The 15,073-nt window shown below is 48.2% G+C and overlaps 1 protein-coding gene across 3 annotated transcripts in view; it reads right to left on the bottom strand.

The window, feature by feature from the left end:
* ACOX2 (acyl-CoA oxidase 2) overlaps positions 1–6,982 on the bottom strand; it is a 36,649-nt gene extending 29,667 nt beyond the window's left edge. The window contains exons 1-5 of one of the 3 annotated variants that reach the window (XM_081184134.1): positions 6,770–6,982; positions 6,124–6,193; positions 4,356–4,516; positions 3,348–3,510; positions 493–644 (exon numbers count right to left, since the gene is read on the bottom strand). In XM_081184134.1, the coding sequence (XP_081040260.1) occupies positions 493–644; positions 3,348–3,510; positions 4,356–4,515 (475 nt within the window). In that variant the 5' untranslated portion in view covers position 4,516; positions 6,124–6,193; positions 6,770–6,982. Of the gene's footprint in view, positions 1–492; positions 645–3,347; positions 3,511–4,355; positions 4,535–6,123; positions 6,194–6,769 lie in introns of all 3 variants that reach the window. The other 2 variants (XM_081184133.1, XM_081184135.1) reach the window with 2 other exon arrangements.
* Positions 6,983–15,073: the final 8,091 nt, after the last annotated feature.

A 15,073-nucleotide genomic window follows, 5' to 3' on the forward strand; every position in this document is an offset into this window, starting at 1 on the left:
GTTCTCTTATAATGGCAATTGCGCCCACCTGAGGGTTGCTGGAACTGAGTTCTGGCAAGTTCCGGCTGGAAAATAAAGCCCTGAGTGTGGCTAACCCCATTTCCCCATGACCTCTATTCTCCAGCTGTCTTTTAAAAAACAAAAACAAAAAATAGGGATCTTCCCTGCAATCAAAACTCAGGTGTTGAACTTGACAGTTTTAGACTACCAGCCATTTTCTTCTTGTGGCCTTCAGGGAACAGAGCCCCTAAAGCACTGCCAGACAATTGCCAATGGTCGGAGTCTTCTGGGTGGTCAGCTGCCCACTCTGTTGCAAGGCAAAATGCCAGCTGGAGCTGCCTGGACTCAGACCTGGGGGGCTGGCGGCAAAAGTTCCCCACAACTGCTCTGGAGCAATTGCTACATTAGGTCCCCATTGGCACAGTGGAATTTGACCTTGTGGTATTTGGATGGATTCTGGCCCTAAGAGCCACAATAAGTTAGGAAACTTACCGTGACCCAGTTCGGTCTGGGCATAGGTCCCTACGATGTAAAATTTTTCTGCCAAAGGGAGCCACTTAGCGAGCTGTTCGTCTGTGGCCAACCCCATAAGGCTCTTAACAAAGACCACATGGACGTTGAACGCCAGGTTGGCATGAAGAGCCCTGCAAAAGGATATACAATTCCTGTCATCTCCTTGACGTTAGTCCCCAAGCGTATGATCAAAATTGCAAAGCGCAGGGCGATTACATCAATGGAGAACGTGACATTTCAGTGGGGCATTTAACTTCACAACAGGGGCATGACCCCTGTCTTCCTCCTTGTGCCATACTGCTCCCTGGTAGATACGACTGATAAAAAGCACATTTGGTCCAAAATCTTGGTAACCCAATCTTTGTATTCAATTTCATAACCTAAATCTTGTTCCCACCTTAACATATTCTTACTTTTAATTTCTTGATCTGTTTGTATATTATTTAATAATTTATACATTTTTTGTTTACTCTGTAAGATTTCTTTATCTAACTTTTTAAGATCAAGTTAGAAAAGCACATTTTGAAATAGCCAGTCAACATGGCCTAACATTACCCGTTCGTTCGGTTTGCCCACAAAAGCCATTGACAGCCCTCACTAACTCATTCCCGCAGCAGCTTCTGCCCTTACCCTCCTGCAGTATAAATCCAAGGGGCTCCCACAAATACGGAACAATATATATTTGACCTCACTGGCTTCTACAGTACAGTTCTACAGTGCCGTCCGATGCAAACGGGACGTACAGTAAGTGTGCACAGAAAGGGGACAGGGGCTTTTTTCAGCTTGAGGGTTAGGTGCCAGTGGTGAGCATGGCCAACAACACAAACACACACACACACACACAATGGGTGGAGCAGTGGATGGAACTTTCACCTGTATGCAGTAGGCTACATGCAAATTATGCAGATGTCTGAGCTCTTTACAACCAGTAAAGGCAATTAAGAGGTATTAGCATAGTTCAAGGACATGTTCTAACCTGGCAACCACAGAAGGTATGGAGCAGAGTCAGTGAGGGGGGCGGGCTAGGGAAAATCCCAACAGCAGGGAAGGGGGGAGTTTTGGCCTTGTATACGTGAAGGAGCACCTCCACCCCCATCGTTCAGCCCAGATACTGAGGGTCCACCTCCGAGCGGTTCCCTCACCGCAAGAAGTGTGGTTGCAGGGAACCCAGCAGAGGGCCTTCTCAGTAGTGGTGTCCCCCGCCCTGTGGAACACCCTCCTGTCAGCTGTCAAACAGACAAGCAACTACAGTCATACCTTGCGTAACAGATGTTTCAGGTTGTGTTTTTTCAGGTTACAGACTGCTGAAACCCAGAAATACCAGAACGGGTTACTTCCGGCTTTCGGCGGTCACGCATGCACAGAAGCGCTAAATCTCGCTTTGCGCATGCACAGAAGCGCCAAATCGTGACCCGTGTGTGTGCAGATGCGTCGCTGCGGGTTGCGGATGCTGCGGGTTGCGAACGTGCTTCCCGCATGGATCACGTTCGCAACCTGAGCGTCCACTGTATCTGACTTTTCGAAGACACTTGAAGCCATCCCTGTAAAGGGAAGTTTTTAATGTTTGATGATTTACTGTGGTTTTATGGTTTGTCGGAAGCCACTCATATAAAGTTGTTGTTGTGGTTGTTGTTGTTGTTAGAGAGGGAGGGCTGGAAGGTGTCCTTTGGGTTTCCCATCCCTAGCTAACCATGTGTACTCAAAAGTACGGTAAGTCCCTATTTAATTCAACAAGGTGTACTTCCAAGTAAGCAAAATTAAGGCTGCAACCTTACTTTCTGTTCATGCACTTAAATTTATACACCACCCTGATTGCAACTAGAACCTCTAAGCGGTTTACGAAAAACAAAACGGTAATGAAGTAAAAGCAGGTGTTTTCTTTTTTAAAAAAGAATTAAATAGACTTAAAATCAATAATTAAGCTAAACATAGATTGAAGAACATGTCAGCTTTTAGGTGTCCAGATAGGCTTGCCTGAACAAAAATGTCCTTAGCAAACACCGAAAAGGATACAGTGAAGGAGGCTGCCTGATGTTCAACTGGCAGGGAGTTCCAATGTGCAGGTGCAGGCACACTAGGAGATAGACTTATTGCAAGTATAGGTCTAATATTGCATAGAACCTGCAACAGTGCCCATTCTGAGGAATGAAGGGGTCCGGTGGGCTTATATGGGTTAAGGTGACCCATCAAGTAAGCTGATCCTAAGCTGCTATGGCCTTTATATGCTAATACTAACACCTTGAACCCGGCCCAGTAACCAATCAGCATCCAGAGCAGTTTTCTGAACAGCCAGGTGACATGTTGACAGGGTCTCACTCTCGCTCACTTTCTGCACTAATTGCCGTTTCCAGATCAAGTGCAAGGGAATCCCTACATCGCACGATGCCGATGTTGAAGTCACAGGTGCCTGAACTACTGTGCTCAAGCTCTCCCCCCATACATTTCCTTTCCCCCTGTGCTTTTTGAACCTGAACCCAAACCCTTTCACATTCTACGGCTGCCCAGAACGAGGCAATATGGTCATAACTGCTCCTTTGTGTATTTAGAAACATTGACACGTTGCTTGATTGTAACCGAACAAAACCTCGCAGCAGCTTACAAAAATAATAAAAATATAGGTAAATTTTCAAATCAGATGTGGCGTCCTCTCAACTCTGAAAAGGTATAGGATCGACAACAGGTAATTCTGTCTGCCACAAATTCGCACACTCTCTCAGAAGCCAGAGATTTCCCTTGACTATAGCAAGCCGCCTCACCTAGCTTAGGTGAAAGCAGTCACTTTTTTAAGACAGCTAAAATACAATTCTAGCAGCATTTTATTGTTTTCAAATCACCTGTTGCAGTAAGCCAGTTCAGGTCCGCCTGTTGCCCATCCCATTTTGGCCGCCATCTTTGAGAGGTGAACGGACTTCCTGACAGCATCTTCGTATCTTTCATTCTGGCTCATGAAGTACTGGTTTTCTAGGCTGAACACCGGATCACTCTGGATCATGGCTTCTGCAGAGTACACAACGATCCTTTAAGCAGGCCGAGGCACAGGAATCACACACAGGAAAACCAAGCTGCAATTACACTGATGTTCACCACGAGATTTACAGAAGAAAATGCAGTTCTGGCAGTGAAGCATCTATAGCAGGCTTCCTCAACCTCGGCTCTCCAGATGTTTTTGGCCTACAACTCCCATAATCCCTAGCTAGCAGGACCAGTGGTCAGGGATGATGGGAATTGTAGTCTCAAAACATCTGGAGGGCCCGAGGGTGAGGAAGCCTGATCTATAGCATTTTACAACGCAGTAGAAACCTCCAGGCCATTCACATTAGCCTAAGGTTCTTTTTCACTGAATCACTGAGTCGGGGGTGACCCAAAAGAGGCCATCTTAGTCCAGCCTGCTGAGAACTTGTATGAAATCCACCATCATTTAATGCATACAAGTTGATGGGGGACAGACTACTGCCAGCATGTTAATTCCAGCGCTTAAAAGCTTGTGCTAGCTGTTCATACATTACTGGACAAGGTTCAAGGTTCTTGCACAACCACTGTTTTAGCTTTTGCACAAACTTAATCAGGATGAATGTGCAATGAACAGGTCATGCTGGAAGAGCCTCTTTAAAATCAATCATCTCACCAGTCCAGTTTCTGAAGACTGCAAAAAATACAATTAGTTTGGCTACGCCTTTTGTTGCAAACAAAATTATCCAGCTCCAAAAATTGTTTTTAAGCGCTGCGAAGGAGGATACACCAAAAGGCAAACGATGCATAGTTGGGGAAGCATTTAAAATAGCGTATCGTCAACGTTCAAAATAACACAAATACCGGTACTTATTTCCATGTGGACGACTTACCCACTGTCCTCCGCATCTGTGTCTTTTCAGCACCTCCATCCAGTATATTGGTCAGTCGTTCAACACTGAAGGAGGCCGTTTTTCTTTCAATGTCAAGGTCAGGGTTCACAATTTGTCTAGTGGAATTCTGGATGTTTTTATTTGCATTCCACGATGCCATTTTAAACGTTGGTGGAATGCTGAAGAGACAGAGGAAATTAGTTACTGAGCATTTGCAGAAGTCTTATAATGAAGTTGTGGGGTTTTATATTCTTGTCTGCAGAACTGATGCTTCTTTAAGACGGCCCTTGAATGGCTATCAACACAGCGCCATGTGCACTTTACTTCTGAGTAAATGTGCGCAGGATTGCGCTCTCTGAGCACACCTTTAAATCAATTGGCTCCACCTTGAGAATATGATAATCTGGGAAGTGCCTGCTCATAATTATAATCATGGGTAGGCAAACTAAGGCCCGGGGGGTTGGATCCGGCCCAATCGCCTTCTCAATCCGGCCTGCGGACGGTCTGGGAATCAGTGTGTTTTTGCATAAGTAGAATGTGTCCTTTTATTTAAAATGAATCTCTGGGTTATTTGTGGGGCCTGCCTGGTGTTTTTATATGAGTAGAATGTGTGCTTTTATTTAAAATGCATCTCTGGGTTATTTGTGGGACATAGGAATTCGTTCATCCCCCCCAAAAAAAATACAGTCCGGCCCCCCACCAGGTCTGAGGAACAGTGGACCAGCCCCCTGCTGAAAAAGTTTGCTGACCCCTGTTTATAATCATTGACTGAAACACTGAGATCCCTTGAACGTGTGCCCAACTGCAGAAATCACCAATGAGCTACTGGCCACTAGGTTTGAAAGGGGACCGGAAAAATTCATGGGTACTGGCAGCTGGTAGTTATGAAGTTTATCGTGTTTTAGTATTCTGTTGGAAGCTGCACAAAGTGGTTGGGGAAACCCAGCTAGACGGGTGGGGTATAAATAATAAAATTGTTGTTGTTGTTGTTGTTGATCATCATCATCATCTTATTATTAAATATACCACCACTGGGTTCATAGGCCCCCATGCCTCTCAATACTATCTGCTGGAGAATAACAGTACTCAAAGATACAACAATTGGAACCAGGTGCAAAACAGTGGCAAAGATAGAGAGACTTGAGGACCACAGTGCCTCTGAGTATATGTTCAGCCCAGGAATTTGTTTTCAGAACCGGAACTGATTTTCCAGTCCTCTCACACAAAAAAATTGACTCCTGGTCCCCAAACTTCATTCCATCAATCTTTTTTTCGGGGGGGGGGGGTTGCTGTTGCGGCTATTAAACAATTGGCAGTCAGAATCCTTGCTGATCTATTGCAAACCAAAGATCTGCCAGTAGATCACAATCTACTTTCTGCAAACCCTATTTTAAGCTGTTGTGAATTAATAGTTTCTGGGGGCTGGGGAGATCTGTCCTCTTTATAAAGCCAAGTGTACTTACTTTGCCTCTCACCCCCCCCCCCATTTCCTTGGCACGGTGCATTAAACCTCTGCTTTGTACCTAAGGACACAGGAGTTATTGCAAAACCTCAAACTTTGTGCTGATCGCAGCTGTAGATCTCACACTGTACCCTCTTGCACAACAAATTCAGTGCCTGTGCTTGCACATCCCAAGGTACGTGTTTTTCCTTCTGCGCACACCCAACATGGGTTAAACATTTTCAAAGCTGCGAATTATTATTTTGCAATAGTAAGCCTTTTCTTAAAATCGCACTTTCTGTAAAGCTGATAGGGGAATTTCCCTACCTCTGATCTCAAAAGAAACGTCTCAGACAGGAACAACCCGGGCGATATCCAGCGAAGACCCTCGTGGCACCTTCAAAGTTGAACAAATTTATACTGTATAGGCATCCCTGGACTAAATCGCCCTCCATCAGATGCATGCAACGTCATCCAGAGTTGCAGGTGTGGGTTTTTGAGCGTTGCTGGGTTGTAAAAACAGGGAGGCAGGGAGGAAATGTAGTGCGGAAAAGTACGGGCGGTGATCACTGTGTGGCCCTTCACGCTCACAATCAGAAATTAATAGAACGGTACAGTTGGAGGGGGGACCCTGGCGGTCATCTAGTCCAGCCCCCTGCAATGCACGCATCTCCGCTAAAGCACCCGTGACAGCTGCTTAAAAACCTCCCGTGAAACCTCTGCTGTTTCCGACGGGCAAAGTGAACTCAGCCGGGAGAGACTACCGAGAAGTTAAAAGTCCCACCGAATTGGGGGGGTGGGGGTGTAACTCCCGGGAAAGCGAGTCCAGCTTCAGTCAGGTCCCCCTCATAGCTGTCAACTTTTCTTGCGAGGAATCCTATTCGGAATAAGGGAATTTCCCTTTTAGAAAGGGAAAGGTTGACAGCTCTGGTCCCCCCCCCTCCGCACACGTGGGTCGTGCAAAGTGACTTACCGCCCTTCGCAAAGGGGAACCCTCGCAAGGCTATTTCCTGATCCGAGCGGCGGACGGAAAGACTTCCACTGCCGAGCGCCTTGCTAAGTTTGAATGCCCTTCCCCCCCCCCTTCTTTGCATATGCGCGTCTATGGTGTTTTCTCCTCCGTCTCTATCGTACTGGCTGAGCGGGCAGACGCGTGTCGCCACCGCCTTCTCCTGGCCGGAATGGCGAGCTGCTCCCGGGAACAGAGGAAGAACGCCAAGAAAGCTCTCTCTCTCTCTCTTTTTTTTTGGCCTTCTCAGATCAGAAGGGTTGTCTCTGTTAACAGGATCAGAGTTCATCCTCATGTAACAGATGATGAAATCAAGGCTTTACGCTTAACTCTATGCTCTCCTAAATGCTCTCAACCAAGCAGTGCCAGATTACACATAATAATAATAATAATTTATTTATAACCCTTCCATCTGGGTTTCCCCAGCCACTCTGGGCGGCTTCCAACAGAATACAGTGATACCTCGGGTTAAGTACTTAATTCGTTCTGGAGGTCTGTTCTTAACCTGAAACTGTTCTTAACCTGAGGTACCGCTTTAGCTAATGGGGCCTCCCACTGCCGCTGCGCCGCCAGAGCACGATTTCTGTTCTCATCCTGAAGCAAAGTTCTTAACCCGAGGTACTATTTCTGGGTTAGCGGAGTCTGTAACCTGAAGCGTCTGTAACCTGAAGCGTCTGTAACCCGAGGTACCACTGTATTAAAATACAATAACCTATTAAACATTAAAAGCTTCCCTAAGCAGGGCTGCCTTCAGATGTCTTCTAAAAGTCTGGTAGTTGTTGTTCTCTTTGACATCTGGTGGGAGGGTGTTCCACAGGGAAGGCGCCACTACCGAGAAGGCCCTCTGCCTGGTTCCCTGTAACTTGGCTTCTCGCAGTGAGAGAACCGCCAGAAGGCCCTCGGAGCTGGACCTCAGTATAAGCTAAACAAGCTATGGCTTAGGGCCCCACTCTCTTGGGTTCTCCCCAAAAAAATAAAGGAAAAAAACCTGGATGTACATTTCCAAAATATGAAATAAAAAACAATAAAATAAAACCTATATACAGCAACAGTGTTTTGTATCGTGTAGGCTCCTAGGATGTAAGTCATGGGCCCCGCCTGCTAGCTTGCTCTCTAAAATCTCACTGATTTGCTGATTTCTATATATAGGGTGCCTATATTCTGCATGGACTATTTGCATGGCAGTATGTGCAAATGGTTTTAGATACCTATTAGGTCTATAAATTACCATATAGCATATATTCAGCGACAATTTGTTGTTGACAAAGGACAGCTGGACATACAAAGGGCCACATTACCTTCAGTAGCTTAGGGCCTCATCAAAGCTAAATCCGGCCCTGGCTCTCACCCAAGGGCCACGTGTTGAGATGTCTGGACTAGATGACCCTCAAGGGACCCTTCCAACTACAATTTTATATATTTTTTAATATTAAGAATACTGTACGAATAATAAGAATAAGAATAATTTATTATTTATACCATGTCCATCTGGCTGGGTTTCTCCAACCACTCTGGGTGGCTCCCAACAGAATATTAAAAATACGAAAAACATCAAACATTAAGAACTTTCATCACCTCCACTATTTATTATTATTATTATTCACACCCCACCTTTCCACTGCAAAATTGGTGCTCAGGGCAGCCTGCAGCAGTTTTTTAAAAATCAAAGCAAAACTTTTCCCTATATTGGAATGAGTACCATCAGGGCGACTCACGAGATGCAGAAGGTAATATAAAGACTCACAGAGAAAGGCACATTCGATGAAATTCGTGGTTTCCATTTATTTCATATATAAAAAGAGGCAAAACTATCCTTGTTGCACCTGAGGCAAAAGAAGGTTTCTGGAGAGGATTTGTGAATTTGTGATATGCTTATGCACGACCATGGATGCATTATTGCACCAAATTAAGCTGTACCATTGCCATTGTAATCTGCAGACTGGACTCTAGTTCTGTTTTCCTGTTAAACCCCTTTTTATTGAAAAACTAATATTGGGGGGGGGGAACACTTTTTTTTTTTTAAGCGTTACTGAAGAGTTTCTTTTTAAATCCGCCTGCTGTTGGATTCATCCCTGTGTTTTTTTAAAAAATGGTTTTTATTGGGTTTGTGTGTGTGTTTGGATTCATCCGTTCTCTGCTCACTTCAAAAGACGAGAGGGTGATGTTCCTTGGGGCTTTAAGTTGCACTGGGAAAACAATAAGGCATCAACAGTGCTTCAAAACATATACCTCAGCAGCTGCAGTGTGTGAAATTGCGCCTTAGGCTATTGTCCTTGGGGGAAAGACTATATAGCTCAGTGGTAAATCACATGTTTTTCACAGAACTGCCCCCCCCCATCAATTCCTGGCTTCTTCGAGTTGGGCTGGAAACAGATTGGCCAGATTTTTCTTTTAAAAGGGCCAGGGATCTTTCACCTAATAGGTGCAGAATAGGAGTGGGGAACCCTTTTCATCCCAAGGGCCTCATTCATATGTAGGTAATGTCTGGAGGGCCATATGAGCAGGGCCAGAATCAAAATATTTCCTTCAAAGGCTGGACAAGGTTACATTTAATGAAAGGGACTTCGGTATTTAGACCAGGAATGTAAAAACCAGGCAGCAAAGTTTCTTAAAGAAAAAGTTTTTTATTGGTTTTGTCAGACAAAAGCAAAGGGTGCATTTCAGAAAAATGAGAAAATGCCCACCCCTCCTTAGGAGTAGTCTGCTTATATACCTTCTTGCTAAGCATAGCCCAGCCCCTCACCACTCCCTATCTATTGCATATTCATCATAGCTTCTACCAATCACATTGGTGGCTGCCGTGTTCGGTTCCAAGCTTGCCCTAATCACTAGATGGCGCCAGAAGCTTATAAACTATTTACCAGTTCCTGGAACTGGACTTGAGCAGGTGTTTACTGGAAACGCATCCTGTGGTTTTGACAGTTTCTCTAGGTGGTTAGCTACGTCCTGTTTGTCAGGGGTCGTTTCTCAGAAATGGCTTAACCTCAACTGGCAAACTTCCTGCACCTGCAGAATCTTCCTGTGACCTACTTAATGTTTGCAAAGCTTGCTGTTTGCAAGGCAAGAGAGAAAAATAGTTTTTAGCTGCTTGCGTTTTGAAATGCCTCTCAGAGGTTCAAACATGGCTCTGGCCTGGCTCTCAACTGGTCATCCTGGCCTTCAATCCTTCATTCCCCCCTTTCCATCACGGAAATGCAGACCGGTTACGGTTCTTCATTTTCGCTTGATGGATCTATAGATACAAAATCGTAGAGAGCCAGAACTTGTGTGCGTGTTGCTGCATTAACTGAGCGGCTCACCATTCGGCGTACAATCTGAATAAGGCAAGGCACAAAACATGATAAGGCGATTACAATGAGAAAGAAAACCAGAATCACAAGTAAAATCTCTTTTAACCATGACCAACCTGGGAGCCAAGAAGTAAGCCAACTCCATATACTGGGTAGACCTGCACCATCTTGACTAACCTCGTGGAACAAGTCAGCTTGCTTCTTAATGCGTTCAACATCATTCTCCACACGTTTACTTTGGTTGTATATGGTTGCTAACTCCCTGATTTGCCCAATATCAGTCAGCACTCGTTGGTCTCGATTAATGTATACACAGCAGGAGGAGTTCAGAAGGGCACAAACCCCCCCTTGGCTGGCCAGTAGGTAGTCCAAAGCAATCCTGTTCTGTATAGTGGTAGCGGCCATCTGCCTGATTTCCAGCTGAAGGGCCATAAGGGCATCAGCCGTAGAGTTAGCCATTTGGGCCATTTGTGCTATCTCCTCCTGCAAGGTGGTTAAAGCATCTGCGGTGGAGGCCGCAAAGATTTCCAGGGAGGCTGAAATATTGACCAGTGCCCTTTCCACCTCAAAAACTCCAAGGCCAGGGAAAAACGATCTCATAAAGGAGTGAAAGGCTGTGTTTCTGACCACCAAAGGGTTTTCTGCCAAGGGATTCCATGCCCTGCGGTAGCGGGGGCGTACCTTCCCAGGGAATGTATCATGGATCGTGAGCCCTGGGGCCAAGGTTCCTAAGCTGCAGGTCCCATACCAATTACGAGGCAATGTTTTGTAAGCGGTGTGATCGCATAGCCAAAACCATCCCTTCCTCCACCCCGGTGTTGCAAGGGGGACATCAAATGCGTGCGTTGGAGCGAAAGTCACATTATGTACGTACGTACACCCTGAGTGATTGCCCACAAAAATCTCATCTGGAATGTCCGGCTTCCACCAATAGTCCCTCCAAAGGGGGGTATGGTACCGGGCCTTCCAAAAGGCACTGTCCACAGGCGCTACGCTCCTGTGTATGCATGGGCCTCCCTCTATGACCCTGTCAAGTTTCCAAATGTGGTGTTGGGGAACCATGTAGGTCTCGTTCAGCCACGGAGGCCCTACTATCAGCAGCCTTCGAAAAGAAGTAGCATTCATCGAGAAAGGTACTCCTGTTATGGGGATTCCCTGCCCTAGGTGCATGGGGACATGCACACATACCCAACATTCTGACCTATTCAGGCTCTTGGCTACCGCCGTTGTCATGTTCAGGAAGGTGTTGTCCTTCCACCCTGTGGCCATTTGCGAGGTGAGGACCCATAGGAGCCAGGGGATGACCTGATTCCTCATCTTGTTCAGCGCCCCAAAACAGGGGACTGTACCACCAACACAGAAATCCTACAAAAATGGCAATCCCGCAAGCAAAAAGGATGGTGGCCCACCAAGGCCAGGGCATGGGGCCTCTAACTCCTGGCCCTGCTACGGCGTGAACAGCGTGCACACACGTAGCGGTCCCACTCTTCCCAGGGAAAGGTATCCGTCCGGGAGTGATACACTGCTAGGCCTCGGGAACTGTGGGGATGGCAGTAGACCCTGTAAGCTTCAAAAGTGGGGCCTACTCCTCGGATTAGGCCGACAGGTCTAAGAACCCACTCCTGAGCCTCCGAAGCTCTATAGACCAGCCACAAGGGAAGAGTGGTGTGTTGACGTAGGGTAAAGGTATAGTGGCCACACCTGAACGCTCCTTCCTGCAAAAAGAAGCTTCTGCGGGTTACTGGTCGGGCAAACCACTTGTAACACTGCTGCTCTGACCAGTCCTCGTGATATGGTTCTAAAGGGGAAGGGCGTCTCTGCATACGGTGAGGTTCCTATACCTAGTTGCCAAGATACCACCGGCGGAGCCCTGCCTGAGCCTGCAGATAGGCAATGTCCAGGAGCTCCGCTAATTCAGGGCCATCAACGTTCCAGGGTCTATACCAGGGTCTGGATTCTTCTGAGGCTAGGAGAACTGACTGTCGACCTGCCGGTCCTATTGGGTGGTTGTCGCCCACGTGTCTTCTAACCAGGGCGAGGGGAGGCTGAAACCCTGGGGTGGCAACCCTTATGCAGCCACAAGAGTATCCTGCTACGTCCAAGGGTATTAGGTGTGGAGTTACCAAGCCTATTAGTTCAGGTTTTACTCTGGGATTTTGGGAGGTTCGGGCCACCACAACAACTGCAGGCGGAGCTGCCGGATTTACGGGCACTTGTTCAGCAATTTCAATACGCCCCGGGGTCAAGCTCCCTCCCATTCAACGCCTGATCCAATGTTTGGACAACGCCCGGGCCAAGGTCTGGGCGTGATGTACCAAATGGGGTTGGTACTGTGCTCCACCTCCCCTTAGACAGCTGGATATCCCCCCCCCCAAAACAGGACCGGGCGAAAACTCGATAGAGTTCGACCGTATCCTCGACTTCCCGTAGGAGCAACACCCACGTGCGCTGGGATGTGTTGTGGACAATCAGCCACAGGGGGTCAGTGGGATGCCTCAGCGCGGCTGCCCTGTTAGGCCCCCGTTCCCAGAAGTCGACGAGCACGCCGTCCCTTACCACAGGCAAGACGAACCACTTGTAGCAGAGTTCAGCAGTCCAGAAGGGCTGGTATGGCTCGGTAGGGGCAGGGCTGTAGAACATAGAACAAATCAATACAACACAGAATAGAGAAAAGGGAAAAAGTCTCTGTGAAAGTCTTTGTGATGGTCAGTCGCAGGGTCTCGTTGCCCGTGGCCCAACGCACTCCCGGTGGCGTCAGACACAAGGTGATGATCCGTCGCAGGGTCTCGTTGCCCGTGGCCCAACGCGCTCCCGGTGGCGTCAGACACAAGGTGATGATCCGTCGCAGGGTCTCGTTGCCCGTGGCCCAACGCGCTCCCGGTGGCGTCAGACACAGGGGTTTTTGGAGAGAGTCAGTTTCAGAGGGTCAGCAGGATTTCTTTTGCAAGTCCAGACACCCTCAGACTTCTTCAGACGTGTGTGATGGATCCAGGGAGTCACCTCGGCTACTTTCACCGCAGTTGGAGTGGAGAGGAGGACGGTATACGGGCCTCGCCACTTGGGGATGAGAGGGTCGTGCTTCCACTCTTTTAACCACACGGAATCTCCTGGCTGGAACTGGTGGACCGGCTCGGCAAGACTGCACGGCGTGCGCTCGAGGGTGTACCTGGAAAGGGAATTAAACACACGGGACAAGGATTGCACTTGTTCCTGGGTAATATGGTCTCCCACCCGGCCCAAGCTGGCGGGGATGTCTCTGACGAAAGGGGGTGGCCTGCCATACAAAAGTTCAAAGGGTGAGAGTCTCAGTCTTTTGGTGGGTGCACTCCGGACCCGAAACAAAGCGAGGCGCAGGACATCTATCCAGCATAGTCCTGTCTCCTGTGTCAGTTTGGCCAAATGGGTCTTCAGGGTGCGATTCATGCGCTCGGTTTTTCCCGAACTCTGGGGCCTGTAGGCTGCGTGGAGCCTCCATCTAATCTGCAACGCTTTGCAGACTTCTTGCACAACCTTATCAATGAAGGCCGGCCCATTGTCACTGCCAATACTTCTGGGGAGGCCAAAACGGGGTATGAGTTCATGCAACAGTTTCTTGGTCACCTCCCGAGCTTTCTCTGTTCTAGTGGGGTACGCTTCTGTCCACCCCGTGAGGGTGCAGACAAACACAAGCAGGTATTTGATGCCCCTTGCTGGTGGTAGTTCAGTGAAGTCCACAATCAGGCTTTCCATAGGGGTAAAGCCCACGTGTTGTACACCTGGTGGAGGGAGGTGGCCTTGTCTGGGGGTGTTCTTGGCGCACAGGACACACCTCTGGGATATAGCAGCAACTAGTTGAGAAAGGTTAGTGATATAGAAAAGTCTCCCAAGGTGTGCTCTGGCAGCTGGACCCCCTAGATGAGTGGACTCGTGGTAGTTCTTCACAATCACGCTAGCCAGATGTTGGGGCACAAACACACGGTTGTCCGGTAGACGGAACCATCCCTCCTGGAGTGTTGCTCCTTCCTGGCGTGCCCACTGCTTTTCCTCAGGTGTGTAGCGCGGTTCCACATCGTCTGGAGTGAGTTCTGGGATGAGGGCTGCATTGAGTGCTGGCGGAGGTTTCAAAGCTGCCTCACGAGCCGCGCTGTCTGCTCTCCGGTTGCCCCTAGTGACCATGTCCCGGCCTCTCCCATGGCCTTTACAATGCATCACGGCGATCTTTTCGGGGGCCCACACCGCTTCCAGTAGCGTCTCAACCTCTGGACCGTATTTCAGGGCTTTCCCGTGGGCTCCGATCAGGCCTCGCTCCTTCCAGAGGGCTCCATGCGCATGCAGGGTCAAGAAGGCATACTTGGAATCTGTATAGATGTTAGCCTTACATCCAGCTGCCAATTGCAGGGCCCTGGTCAGTCCAATCAATTCGGCCTTTTGGGCAGAGGTGCCGGGGGACAGGGGTTCTGCTTCCACGACTTCCTCATTGGTCACTACAGCATACCCGGCTTTCCGGACGCCGTCCAGGATGAAGCTGCTGCCATCTGTGTAGTATACAACGTCTGGATTTTTCAGCGGCTCGTCCTTCAGGTCCGGTCTGCTGGAATAAACCTCATCCATCACTTGGAGACAATCGTGGTGTTCTATCGTGTCTGTGTCAGGCAAGGGCAGTAGAGTAGCTGGATTGAGGGTGTTGACAACCCGTAGGTGTATTCTGGGGTTTTCACACAAAAGTCCTTGGTACTTGGCCATGCGAGGGTTGGTCATCCAATAGTTCCCCTTAAACTCCATAAGGGTGAGAACGGAGTGGGGCACATTCACATGCATCTCTTGGCCGAACGTGAACTTGCCTGCTTCTTCTACTATTGTGGCCGTGGCGGCGACGGCCCGCATACAGGGTGGCCATCCTTTCGCTGTGGGGTCCAATTGTTTGGAGAGATAGGCGACAGGCCGATTCCAGCTGCCTAGTTTCTGAGTTAGGACCCCAGCTGCCACGCCGTTCTGTTCA

This window comes from Podarcis bocagei, assembly GCF_964188305.1.
Source record: "Podarcis bocagei genome assembly, chromosome: 2".
Classification (NCBI taxonomy): Eukaryota; Metazoa; Chordata; class Lepidosauria; order Squamata; family Lacertidae; genus Podarcis; species Podarcis bocagei.